At 51.2% G+C, this 13,274-nt stretch overlaps 1 protein-coding gene across 3 annotated transcripts; it reads right to left on the bottom strand.

Annotated features, from left to right (window-relative positions):
• Positions 1 to 7: 7 nt before the first annotated feature.
• On the bottom strand, positions 8 to 8,246 carry DDX39A (DExD-box helicase 39A). 3 transcript variants are annotated; one of them, XM_045082992.1, is made up of 11 exons: positions 8,091 to 8,246; positions 4,001 to 4,209; positions 3,739 to 3,866; positions 2,817 to 2,909; positions 2,262 to 2,445; positions 1,449 to 1,567; positions 990 to 1,121; positions 783 to 892; positions 534 to 678; positions 242 to 389; positions 8 to 156 (listed from the first exon to the last, which is right to left on the bottom strand). In XM_045082992.1, exons 2-11 carry the CDS (start codon positions 4,206 to 4,208, stop codon positions 140 to 142), a joined length of 1,284 nt encoding a protein of 427 aa, XP_044938927.1. In that variant the 5' UTR covers position 4,209; positions 8,091 to 8,246; the 3' UTR covers positions 8 to 139. The 3 variants fall into 3 exon arrangements, with proteins under 3 accessions (XP_044938927.1, XP_004748290.1, XP_044938930.1); XM_004748233.3 differs by having other exon boundaries at positions 4,001 to 4,212; positions 8,091 to 8,219; XM_045082995.1 differs by lacking the exon at positions 8,091 to 8,246 and adding an exon at positions 6,564 to 7,848.
• Positions 8,247 to 13,274: the final 5,028 nt, after the last annotated feature.

The raw sequence follows: 13,274 nt of genomic DNA, 5'->3' as shown, positions 1-13,274 counted from the left end.
GCCAGGATTCCATAATAAAACTTTACTCTTACACAAATCTACAGCTTTTAAACAGTAAAAAGGCAGGCCCACTGGCACCTAGAAAGAAGCCTGGAAGCAGCACTCGGGAAACAGGGCAGCTCTGGCCATCAGCGCGTGGTTACCGGCTCTGCTCAACTGTAAGACACAGAGGGGAGGCCAGTGAGATGAGGAACCCGGGTTACTGTCTGGGCCCAGCCCCTTGGCCTGGCCCCACACTTACTATATGTGGAGATGTCGATTTCTTCAGGAAGTTCGGCCACGTTCACCTCAAACCTGTCCTGAACGTCATTGAGGATTTTGGCATCATTCTCATCAGATACAAAAGTGATAGCCAGACCTTTGGTCCCAAAGCGACCTGCACGGGCCACCTGCAGGGTGAGAAAAGTGGGGGGTCAGGCCAGAGACACAGCCTACTAACCTGGGAGTCTGAGGACAAGCAGGGCCACGTCCCCATGCGCCCCCACCCTGGGAGGGGGGCCTCAAGGAACGGACACCTCTGTGGAAACACTCACTCGGTGGAGGTAGGTGTCTGAGTCCTCGGGCATGTCGTAGTTGAAGACGATGTTGACTCGCTCAATGTCCATCCCTCGGCCAAACAGATTGGTGGCCACCAGGATCCGCCGCTGGAAGTCTTTGAACTGCTGATAGCGCGACAGACTGGGTACAGGAGGAACAAGAGGCGGCCATCAGACATGGGGTTCCTGCGTGACACTCCCCATGAGGCGCCTGCCTAGGAGCCTCTGAGGGCGGCACGCACTCACCGCTCCTCCTGGGCCATGCCCCTGTGGATAGCGATGGCCGGGAAGTTCTGTTCCACAAGGAGCTGGGCCAGGGCCATGCAGCGCTGCACTGACTTCACGAAGATCACCACCTGCAAGGGAGGGAGGCAGGAAAGGCGGTCAGGGTCAGAGGCCCCTGCATCAGCCTCACACAGGCCCAGACCCCCAGGAAGGCCCACACCGTGTCACCTGGTTAAACTCCAACACATCCAAGAGATCAAAGAGCTTGCGGTTCTTCTCACTGTCCTTGAGCTTGACATAGTACTGCTGCAGTCCGTGTAGCGTGAGCTTGGTCTCATCATCCACAAACACCTCCATGGGCTGTGCAGGAAGGGGCAGGCGGGGTTTACTTCTGGGCTTCTGGCCTGGCCAGAATCTTCTAGCGAAGGACTCCATGCCGTGAGGCTTCCCGGAGGGCCTGCTGTCCCCCGGTAAACGCCTTTCTCCCAACAGCTGACCTAAGCTCTGGTCTGACTCGGCTCCCAGTCTGACAAAGACACAGGAGGGAAGGCAGGCCCCTGGGCCCCCCAGCATTCTCACGCAGTGAGGGAAGCGTGGGTGTCCTGGAGCAGCAACAGCTCAGAACCAGAAGCCAGCAGGGCCAGAGCTGGCACACGGAGGCCGCGGCCGCTGTCCCGCCCCACTCACGTCTTGCATGAACTTCCTGCAGACAGGCCTGATCTCCTTGCTCAGGGTGGCGCTGAACATCATGCACTGCTTCTCGTGAGGCGTCAGCCGGAAGATCTCCTGCACGTCCCGCCGCATGTCTGCATGGGGAGGGCGACAAGCAGGTGGGCTGAGTGCCTGGCAGACCAGGACCCCCACCCGAGACCAGCCCCAGCTCCTCCCAACCTGTGCCAGGGAGCCGTTAGCGCCATGACGAGGGCGGTGTGAGCCGAGGAGTGGAGGGAGGGGTGAGTCCCAGGTGCCTGAGGGGCTGGACTCGGGGTGAGCACAGGCGCGGGAGGAGCTGCCATCCACTTACACGCTGCCAGAGCGGAGCAGCCGTGCCAGCGCGCCTCGAGCCACGCTTCAGGGAGGGGAGCCTGAGGCAGAGACAGCCGCTGGGGTGAGAACTGCAGCCGCCTCCCGGGACACAAGCCCCATCTCCCACTGGCCCTGGCGGGGCTCACAGGGCAGGCGGGGGCAAGAACTAACTCAGCAGGCGCAAGGGCTGATGTGTACACGGGCCCGGACACGGCTCATTTGGGCCCTGTGGCCCCACTCATCTTGGGCTCAGAAGCAGCAGGGCACTCTGCCCATGCTAGAACTTATCCTAAAATTGTTTACAGAAGACCTGGGCGCCAGCTACCCACCTGACCCCGTCTCTGGAGCAACCTTTGACCTATCCTGTCAGGGCCCACCTGGCTCTGAAGTCTGGGGGTTAGTGGGACTGTGAGGGCGGAGAGGGTGTGGCTGGGTGGGCCTCTGGCAGCTCCCAGACCCAAGCAGGACACTCACCCAGTTGCTCCAGCATCTTGTCACACTCGTCCAGCACGAAGTGTTTCACGTTCTTCAGGTTCAGGCTCCTGTTCCGCACTAGTGCCAGGATTCGGCCTGGTGTCCCCACTACGACATGGGGACAGTTCTTCTTCAGTATTTCTTCATCCTTCTTGATGGAAAGGCCCCCGAAGAACACAGACACCTATGTGGGTGGAGAGAAAGGTGCTTTTGCCTGTCTAAGCACTCCAGGCTGATAGCCACCCAGCCTGTAGCCCTGCCAGCTTCTGTTCCAACAGCCCCCTCATCCCCTGGGCCTAGAACCTGAGGACCAGAAAGGCCTGAGAGCCTGGCCCTTGACTCTGGTGGAAAGCAGCCTCACGGCTGGGACCAGCACAGGCCTCTGGGGGCCATGCATAATTCAGCAGGCTCTTAAGGAGCATAAACCACCGCAAACCTCAAAGGCAGCCTCTGCAGCCAAGCTTGGTAAATGGTAAACACTGGCTGGGCCAGAGCCGGGAGAGCAAGTCTGCAGAGGACCATGCAGCACACCCAGCCCAGGCTGAGGAGGCTCACCTTGACACTGGGCATGTACTTGGAGAAGCGTTCATACTCTTTGCTGATCTGGAAGGCGAGCTCCCGCGTGTGGCACATGACCAGGACTGAAACCTGCAGGGCAGGTAGAAGAGAGACACTCAAGGCAGGGTCCCAAGTCCTGTCCCAGCCAGAGCCCAAGCCTGTGTTCTCTCATGGGGGCCCAGGCCCACCAGGCCCCTATCCCTCCAGGGTGCCTGCCAGACTCACCCCACACCTCCAGCCGCTGAAAGGGCCAGTCTGATGTTCTATCTTTGCCCCACCCTTCACTCCCTACATCCCTTCAGCTAACGGGGTCTGTCTCCCACTGCCAGGATCCACAGTGAGACCTAGCTGGTGAGGTAGCCCATGTTAATGGTTTCCTGAGAGTCTGCTCTCTGGTTGTCCCATGACCACCGACGAAGGACGCTGCTCCTGCCTTTATGCCCATGATGCCAAGTGCTACGACCACACCACAACCTCCCACTGAATCTCCCTTTCCTTCAGTTACTGTAAGGAAACAAGGGATCGTGCAATGACACAGCCCAAGGATGTGTGCCCCAGTGTGACAAAAGCACAGCACAGGAATGCACCTCAATTCTCCTCTAGCAAAATTCCTGTGTGAGGAAGTAACTGTCAGCAGCAACTGTAGTAACAAATCCTTATTCAATACAATCTCACCTGAATAAACCTGCACAATCTAGAAATACACATGACAAATTAACACCTGTATCTCTGGCAAGTAAAACCCTGGGCACTTTTCAGTTTCCCCCCTCAGCTTCCATTTCAGGGGGAGGGGGGAGGGGGGATTCGGTCACAATCTTAAAAGCCCACAAAAAGCGCAAAGGATCAAGAAGGCCAAACAAGGGAGCTGTAGCTCCTGATGCCTCAGGCACTGGGCCCCACAGGGAGGGCCCCCACCCACCTGTCCGCTGACTGGCTCAATCTGCTGCAGGGTGGCCAACACGAAGACCGCCGTCTTGCCCATCCCAGACTTGGCCTGGCACAGGACGTCCATGCCCAGGATGGCTTGCGGAATACACTCGTGCTGGACTGAGGGAGAGAGCACGTGTGAGCGACCAGAAACTGGATGCTCCCTGTGTGCAGGCTCCTCGCCAGGTGGCTGAGGAGGCCAAAGTGCGAGTGCTCAGAGGAAGATCCTGGCAGGGAGAACCAGGGAGGCATACCCTCGGATGGATGCTCGAAGCCACAGTCCACTATGGCCCTCAGGAGCTCTGGCTTCAGCAGAAAGTCCCGGAAGCCAGAGCTGTGGATGGAAACATAGGAACCCTTGACGTCTTTCTTGGGGGGAGCAGGAGTGCTCTCCGGAGGAGCCTGGGGCTCTTCATCTTCCTCATAATCCAGAAGCTCATTTTCCACATCCTGTTCCGCCATGCTGCTGAGAAAAGAAGAGGAAGAAGAGCTGAGGGAGGATGAAAAAACCCACCCACTGAGGCTCATCGAGGGAGGCCGCCGAGCAGCTGCAGTCTGTTGACACAGGCCCAAGAAGGGCAAGGCACTGGAGCCATCTTCCAAGCTGGCACAGAAAGGACCCAGAAGATGAAGCTGACGGCCATCACTCTCTGACCCCTTTCCATCATGCCCCCCCCAGCCCCCCGACTCCTGCAGAAAGTCCCACCATCTCCACTTGGGCAGCACCCCCAGCCTCAGCCTGTCGTGGTCACACCCTGCCCTCCTGTAAGCCACCTCATCTTGGCCAGGGCCCCTGTTCCCCACACCCACACATGCACACACCCCTCCACCTCCCAGGGCCTCCCTCTGCTCTGAGTGAAATCCCCACGCTTCCCTATGGTTCTTACATCCCTCCTTGTTGGTCCTTGCACAACTCGTTCCACACTATCCCTTCTGAACCACCCCCCAGCCTTGCCTGGCTGCTCAGACTCACCAAGCCCCTACCCCAAGCTTCTGCGGCACCTTGCCCTCACCAGGAAAACTCTAATGACCCACCTCAGCCCACCTAACCTAAAGGAGCTCCCTCCCCACCACTGCCCAAGAAGTCCACCGGGCCTGCACAGGGTAGGCCCCCTGAGACCAGGAGAGGTGGCTGCCAAGATGCTGGAGAGAGCAGAGTCTGCCCTGCCCCAGCTCCGCCCGCTATTTGTGGTCTGCACAGGGGAATAATTAAGTACTCTCATGAACAGGCCTCCCATTGGGCCCAGGCCAATAAAAAGAGAGCTGAGATGGTAAATAGAATTAATACAAAGGTTGCTTACCTCCTGGCTTTATTTTATCCAATACATGCCCAGCACCTACTGGGTGTAAGCTACAAAAGACCCGGGAGTGAGAATATGATCTTTTGTACTCCCAATCCCACCCTAGCCTCCAAGTCTAGAGGGAGGAAGCGCTGAAGCAGTCACTCACTCTTCTTTCTGAGCTGGATACGGAGGGTCCTGGGCCCACTTTCTGGCCCTCCCTGTCTCATTCTCTCCATGACTTCATCCAGCCCCAGGGTTTTAACCACCTCTGTGAGGGAGACCTCCCAAACTTATGTCTCTATCCACTGCCAGCTCCCTTCAACAGCCTCTGTTACCCAGCTGCCTTGCCTACATCTCCCCTCAGAACCTGAACTCAGAATACCCAGACCAAAACCCACTGTCTCTTCCTGCAGACCTGCTTCTCAAAAAAGCAATTCCATTTTCTCATTGGCTCTTTCTGTCCCCCTGTCCAGTCAGCCAACAGGTCCCAATAGGGCAATTAGGCCACTTCTTACCGCTGCTACCTCACTGGTCCCAAGTTCCCTTCACTTTTCTTTCTTTTTATATATTTATTTAAATTACTTCTACACCAACGTGGGGCTCAAACTCAGGACCCCAAGATCAAGAGTCACATGCTCTTCTGACTGAGACAGCCAGATGCCCCCTCACCTTTCTTTTTTAAAATTAGAACAGCTTTGGGCGCCTAGGTGGCTCAGTGGGTTGAGCATCTGCCTTTGGCTCAAGTCATGATCTCAGGGTCCTGGGATCAAGTCCCGAGTTCAGCTCTTTGCTTGGCAGGGAGCCTGTTTCCTCCTCTCTCTCTCTGCCTGCCTCCCTGCCTACTTGTGATCTCTCTCTGTCAAATAAATAAAATCTTTTAAAAAATAAACAAATTTAAAAAATACAATTAGAACACCTTTACTGATATAGTCACATGCTCTACCAGAAATATGTGCAACAATCACTACAGCCGGAATGCATTACATATTTCAGTTGGTCTTCAAAAAGACCAAACACATTACCTATCATCCTCCCCCTTCCAACCCCTTTGGCCACTGCTAACCTACTTTTTTTTTTTCTATGAATTTGTTGTTTCAGACATCCCATAAATGGAATCACAATATGTCACCATTCATCCAGCTTCTTTCATTCTGCATGTTTTGACATTGATCCGCTTTGTGGTATGCATCAGTACCTTGCGCCTTGTCATGGCTGAACTTCCCCCCGTAGGGCTACCAGTTCACCCATTGTCAGCTGATGGGTATTTGGGCACCATCGTCTCTTGCCTGGATTTATGCTAATAGTCTCCTCACTGGTCTCCCTGTTTTCCACCCCCCTCCACCTTCTCTCCCCACAACAGCCAGAGGAAGCCTATTAAAGTGATGTCAGAGAATGTCACTCCTCTGCTCAAAACTCTCCACAGGCTCCCACTGTGCTCAGACAAAAACTCAAGTCCTCACCATGACCTACCAGACCCTACACGAACCGACCCCCTCCATGCTCAGACCTCGTCTCCTCCATCACTCTTACTCACTGGCCTTGCTGCTGTGCCTCAGACCCGCCTCTGCACTTTTGCAGTTGCTGTTCTTGCTGCCCACAATGGACATCAATCCCCCTACTTCCTTCAGACCTCTTGCTCCAGAAGGGTACTTCTTGCAGGTCACACCTAAAAAAGCACCCTTTTTAAGGTCATGCCTGATAGCCCTTTTGCCCAGAGCCTAAAACAGATAAGCACTTAACAACAAGGGCTGAATGAACAGAATTAGAATTGAGGCCTCAAGACAGAGCTTAAGCACTAAAGTATGCATATACCCTTACTAATTCTTGAAAAAAAAAAAAAAGTAATCTGAACAGGAAGGGGTTAGTTCCCAGGCAGCAGAGAAAAGAACAGTCAGTCCCCAAACACCAGGCCCTTGTGAGGAATGGAGAGCAAGACTGGCTGGTAGAAGTAGAGGCAAAGGACAAAGCTGGGAAAGCTGTTCAAGTTGAGGGCATTCATACTTTATTTGCTAACCTATAGGGAATCGCTGATTAAATTCTTAAGTGACTCAGTTGTCCCAGAGCAATTTATTCCAGAGTAGATGAGTGGGGAATGAGACCAGAAACAGGGAAAACCAGTCACCAAAAGAGGATCAACCAGCGTGGGGGTGTTATGAGGGAAGAAGGTGGAACATTCAGCAGGGCAGGGTACTCCCTGGGCAGAGAAGAATTAGAGTCACCTACTCTGACCGTCAAACCTGGTGAACAAGAAGAGATGGTGCATTTAAAAGATACAGATCAAAATAAATCGTTTTGTTCTTAGGGAGAGAGATTCAGGGCAGCCTGAGTTTGAGGCACAAATTTTTCTAGAAAGCGGTGAGACAACATGTACAGCTCAAAACAAATTAGAGAGGACGAGGACTGTTGGGGTTTGTCCCACCCAGCGGGGATAGCTGCGACTGCTGAGGCCCCAGGAGCAGATGAACTTGAAAGCTGACGCCGGAAAAGTGACAATTTAGACACACCCACGGGTACCCATTCACAGTCAAAGTGCCCCCAGGGAAGACTTCCATCTCAGTTTGCGTCTGAGACATCTTTTTTGATCTAAATCTCTGGAACCCCGAATCCCCCAAACACAGAGCAAAAACACAGCAATGTGGGGGTAGGCAAGTCCCTCGCACTTGGGGAAGCCTGTCCCGTCTACAAGCTCGGGTTTCCGCCACCGCAACCCCAGACCCTGGCGTCGCCCCCTCCCCAATCCCTCCCCAAACAGCCTAGGCGGTCTTCTCGGACAGAAAGGCTTTCTCTCCAAATCGGGCTCGACCCGTGGACCGCCATGACAGCCTACTCCCGGAAGCGGGCATGGTCCTCGCCCGCCAACAGCCACGGTCCCCCTTTGCGCATGCGCTGTGGCATTCAACGGCCGAACCCGCGCGGCGGGTGCCCCAACCGCCCCGCCCCGCCTTGTCTCGCGCCCGCTCCTCTTCCTCTTCCCCTTAGCCCCCGGCGTCTCCCATCGCCAGCTCGCCCGCAAGTCCGAAGTCTCTGCACCGCGGCCCCGCGCCCCGGGCCCATCGCTCACCTGGCACCCCGTTCGCCTCCGCGTGCTCCGAGAAGTGCCGTCCGACTCCGGTTACCCGTCTCGCGCCCCAGCACGAGCTGTAGGGCTTCCTGCCTCTTACGTCCGACTGCGGCTCTGCTTAGTGGACTGCTGCCTTTTCATTCAAGAGAGGCGGCAGCGATGATTGGGTCCTGCAGGAGGCGTCTGGAGGCTATTGGTGAAGAGAGGAAACAGGGCGTGCCTTTTGCCTCGGGTTCATTGGTCAATCTGAAAGTAGGCGCCCTGGGCTGAGGCCGACGTGAGGCCGTGCGCTGTCACGTGACTGGCGGTTTGCCTTCGGCGGGCGTCTCCATATTTAGTACTGGCAGCTGAAGTCGGGGATGGTTTGCTTTTGGCAAGTGTCTCGCCTTTCTGTTACGTGGCTTCTACGCCTGGCATGGAATTCAGGACTCTTGAAGTGGGCGTGTGCCCGCGGCCACTTGGTAGTCCAGGGTGGAGGCTCTGAAAGAGTCCTGAAAAGGATTGGGAGGTCGGAATGACTGCAGGGTGAAGGCAGTTTGCACCCACCGTGACAGTTCCCATTTGCTGAGAGTCTTGTCCTGGGTCAGACTGTGCTGGTGGCCATGCAGGTTCAGGCCACAAAATCCAAACCAAGATGTTTTAGTCATAAAACTTTCTTTTTCTTTTTCTTCTTCTTATTATTTTTACTTTTTCCTTGTATTATATTTTCTCCACCTTACCCACCACCACCCCCACTTCCGGTACTTTACTGAGGTAAAAGTTTATAGTAAAAAGAAAAGGTCCACTGAGTTTTGAAGATTGACAGCCAGTGACGATTGCCCAATGAAGATACAGAACATTTCCAACATCCCAGAAAGTTCTGTTGTGCTCCTCTCAGGTGAACCGCCCTCTTCTCCCTGACCCCTAACCAGGCAAAAACACTATTTGTATTTCTATAATGATGGATTAGTTGTGCTATTGAATTTCATAAAAACAGAAGCATGCAATAGTTTGTCTTTTTTATCTGGCTTCTTTTGCTCAAAAAACTGGTTGTTGTTTTTTAGATTTGTCCATGTGCTGCCTGTATCCATAGTTATTATTCCTTGCTGAGTAGTAGTCCACGCTGTGGTTATACCACAATATAGCCAATATAATTTATCCATTCACCCACTGACGGACATATGGTTTTTCCTAGTGTTTGGCCGTTATTAATGACGCTTGTAGAAGTATTTTCATGAACGTAAGTTCACTTCTCTAGGGCAAATGCCAAGGAATGGAATGGTAGGCTGTAGGTGATGTGTATGTTCAATTTTAGTAGATCGTGACAGTTTTCCTAAGTTGTTCTTCTTTACACTCCCACTGGGCACCCTGTGAAAGTTCCAGTTTCCTGGTATCATCAGTCTTTCTCAGCTGTGTTTTGATTTGGGGATTTGGGATGGTGGGGGGAAATGGAGGGGAGGGAGATAAGCTGGTCAAACATAATAATCCTGCCCCAGCAATCCAATCTCCCCAAGCCCCCGACACAGTTAAACCTTGCTCCACAGTTCTCCAGGGAGATTCTAGCCTTTCTCTTTCATTTAGTGTAGGCTATTTTGGGGTCGATGTTCTAGACAACAGATTCAGAGCTGAAAACCGCCAGAGGTACAACTTCAGTCAAAAAACCCAATAAAATAAAGAGAAACCAGTCAATTGAGAGGGAGGCTTTACATAATAAAGGTAGATATTGTAGGTACCATAACACTTACTGAGCACCTCCTGTGTACCCAGCTTGAGGGTGAGGCATGCAAAATTTAAGGGGCACCGAAAGCTGTCATCTAAATAAATAATTTTAATGCACTATTTTAAAATCAAAATTAGGGACGCCTGGGTGGCTCAGTGAGTTAAAGCTTCTGCCTTTGGCTCAGGTCATGATCTCAGGGTCCTGGGATTGAGCCCTGCGGGCTCTCTGCTCAGCGGAGAGTCTTCTTCCCTTCCTCTCTCTCTCTGCCTGCCTCTCTGCCTACTTGTGATCTCTGTCAAATAAATAAAATCTTTAAAATAAGATAAAATAAAAATTAACTTTTAAAATCTGTGATGTGGCTCAGTGGGTTAAAGCCTCTGCCTTTGGCTCAGGTCATGATCCTGGGGTCCTGGGATCGAGCCCCACATCGGGCTCTCTGCTCAGCAGGGAGCCTGCTTCCTCCTCTCTGCCTGCTTCTCTGCCTACTTGTGAACTCTGTCTGTCAAATAAATAAATAAAATCTTAAAAAAATAATAATAAATAATAAAATCTGTGATAAACAAAACACCAAAATGTTAAGTAAAAACAGGATCAGTAACAGTGCTGCATGGAGCAAAGCCATATCAGCGCCTGAGGCAAAAGGGAAAGATCAGGTTTACTGATCGTGTCTTTATCTGGACTTTTTGCATTGATTTTGATTTCAAAAATTATTGCACTAATGCATTCTGTGTCTTGAGTTTTGGGACTCCCTTAAATGTTGTACCTGAAGCAAATGCCTCACTCTCAACCCTAATTCCCACACTGGTGTGCTCAGTCTGAGAAATCTAAGCAAATCAACTGACTAAATCCCCCACCTGGAGCCGATTAGTGCACATACTAGCATATCCATTGTCAAGCGGGTGACCTGAGGTCCAGAGAGGGTTAGCCCAGCCTGAAGATCACACAGCTGGCAGGGATCCAAACCCAAGCTACCTCCCTCCATTAGACTTGGTCACATCCTACAAAGGTGGAGCTAGAAGTCAAAGGCAGGTAACTTGGAAGCCCAGAGAAAACCTGTCCCTGGGGAGAGAAGAGGTGCCCCACGAAAGCAGAGAAGAGGCAAGCTTGGATAATTAAATAATCTAAAGTGAGTTACAGAGGAGACAAAGCCAGTTAAATCCTGTTGACAGGTGTGAGATTAAATAAAGGGAAATCTCACTAAAATAGAGTTGGGAGGCCAGAAGGGGGCGCTCTCACACAATATCACTCCTTGTGAGCCCTTTACAGTCTCACCTGGAAGAAGCCTATACTTTTACTGCCCTAGCCCTAGGAAGATTTTCTTCTGAGCAAGCAACAGCCCAGCCAGTGAGAGACAGTCACAACTCAGCCAATGAAGAGCCATTACACTTTGAGGAGCACAAGGCTGACTTAGTGGGTGGAGCATGGAAACCATCTCAGGAAGTGTGAATTTGAGGCCCACACTGGGCATAGAGATAGATAGATAGATAGATAGATAGGAGGAAGGAAAGAAGAAGGGAGGGAAGGAAGGGAGGAAGGAAGGAAGAGGGGAAGGTAAAGAAAAGAAAGAGGTGCCTGCGTTGTTCAGTTGGTTAAGCCTCCAACTCTTGATTTTTGGACATCATCTCAGGGTCTCAGGCTATGCACTGGGCTTGAAGCCTGCTTAAGATTCTCTACCCCCCTCTGCCTCTCTCCTGTAAAACCAACAAACAAAAAAAACCCTCTACACTTCGAACTCCCAATTTATTCCGATGGAATTTTGTCTATAATAGCTCCTCCCAACTCTCTCTTTCCACAATGAAAGTGCATTCTTCCACCTTGTTCTCTGGACTTGCCTATGGGTTTGCCATAGCTTGCTTGTTGCACATTACAGTTCTCTGCTATTGCCAAATAAACTGTTTTGCTGGTAAAATAACTGATGGTTCTACTTATTTATTTTTTAAGATTTTAGTTATTTATTTGACAGAAAGAGAGAGAGAGAATGCAAGCTGGGGGAGTAAGAGAGGGAGAAGCAGGCTTCCTGCTGAGCAGGGAACCCGATGCAGGGCTGGATCCCAGGACCCTGGGATCATGACCTGAGCCAAAGGCAGATGCTTAATGACTCGCCACCCAGGCGCCTATAATGGTTTTATTTTTAAGGTTAACAAAATTCTGGGGAAACAGGAAAATACCCCAGCACACCTCCATCCATGCAGCCAGGGGGAGCTTCTACTATTCAGAAACAAAACACCAATTTTAAGGCCAGAGAAGATCAAATCTTCCTAAAGTACATCCACCATTCAAGATAAACAAATGTTAACTTTTGTCATATTGGCTTGATTCACTTCAGAATTATTTTAAGATATAAAGTATTTTAAAGCACACTCACTCAAAAGAAAGAAAGAAAAAAGAAAAAGCACTCAAATGGCTAAAAAAAAAAACCAGACACAACCAAGGGCTAAAGAAGCTCTGGCATGACCAAGAATTCTCATCCACTTGCTAGCAGGCATGTGCAACGGGAAAAATTACTTTGGAAAATGATTTGGCAGTTTGTCATAACCAGGGTTTCTCAATCTTGGCACTACTGGCACTTAGCCTGGAACATTCTTCCCAGTGGGACCATTCTGTGCATTGTAGGATGTGGAACATCATCCCTGGTCTCCAGCCAGTAGATGCCAGTAGTGGTGACAACTAAAAATGTCTCCAGATATTGCTAATGTTCACCAGGTGGTGGGGGCAAAATCACTCCAGATGAGATGGGTTAAATACGATGATGTCATGACTAAGCAATCCTCCTAGGTATGGATCTAACAGTTAATGAAACACTTACTGTCCCCCGAAAGATACGAACAAGGAAAGTTCTTAACATAATAACCCCAAACGAAATAACCTAGATGTCCGTTGTCAAGGGAATGGATAGGGGCACCTGGGTGGCTCAGTCAGTTAAGCATCTGCTCAAGTCATGATCCAAAGGTCCTGGGATGGAGCTCCACATTGGGCTTCCTGCTCAGTGGGGAGTCTGCTTCTTCCTCTTCCTTGGCCCCTCCCCCCTGGCTCATGCTCTTTCTCCCTCATGCTTTCTGTCTCTCTTTTAAATAAATAAATAAAATATATTTTAAAACCCCAAACAGGGGCACCTGGGTGGCTCAGTGGGATAAGCCTCTGCCTTCAGCTCAGGTCATGATCTCAGGGTCCTGGGATGGAGCCCCGCATCAGGCTTTCTGCTCAGCGGGGAGCCTGCTTCCCCCCCTCTCTCTGCCTCCCTCTCTGCCTACTTGTGATTTCTCTCTCTATTAAATTAAAAAAAAAATCTAAAAACCCCAAACAATAGTGAATGGATAAAGAAACTGTGGTCTGACCCAGTGATTCCTCTTCTGGGTATTTACCCAGAGAAAATGGAAACTAACTTAAAAAGATATATTCATCCCTAAGTCTCCTGCAGTATTATTTATAATAATAGCCAGGCTATGTAAGCAACCTAAATGTCTATCAATAGATGAATGTATAAA

The sequence above is a fragment of the Mustela putorius genome, unplaced genomic scaffold (assembly GCF_011764305.1).
Source record: "Mustela putorius furo isolate JIRA1106 unplaced genomic scaffold, ASM1176430v1.1 tig00000095_pilon_pilon_pilon, whole genome shotgun sequence".
NCBI classification, from domain to species: domain Eukaryota; kingdom Metazoa; phylum Chordata; class Mammalia; order Carnivora; family Mustelidae; genus Mustela; species Mustela putorius.
This window is presented reverse-complemented; position numbering and strand designations above follow the sequence as displayed.

Bases quoted from the DNA above. Each gene is read 5' to 3' on its own strand.
- DDX39A (XM_045082992.1), bottom strand. From the start codon at position 4,208: ATGGCGGAACAGGATGTGGAAAATGAGCTTCTGGATTATGAGGAAGAT. The intron at 1,568-2,261 runs GTGAGTGTCCTG...CTCCCCATGCAG, and splicing joins CAAGATGCTGGAGCAACTGG to ACATGCGGCGGGACGTGCAG. The intron at 679-782 runs GTGAGTGCGTGC...TCCTGTACCCAG, and splicing joins GGCATGGCCCAGGAGGAGCG to TCTGTCGCGCTATCAGCAGT.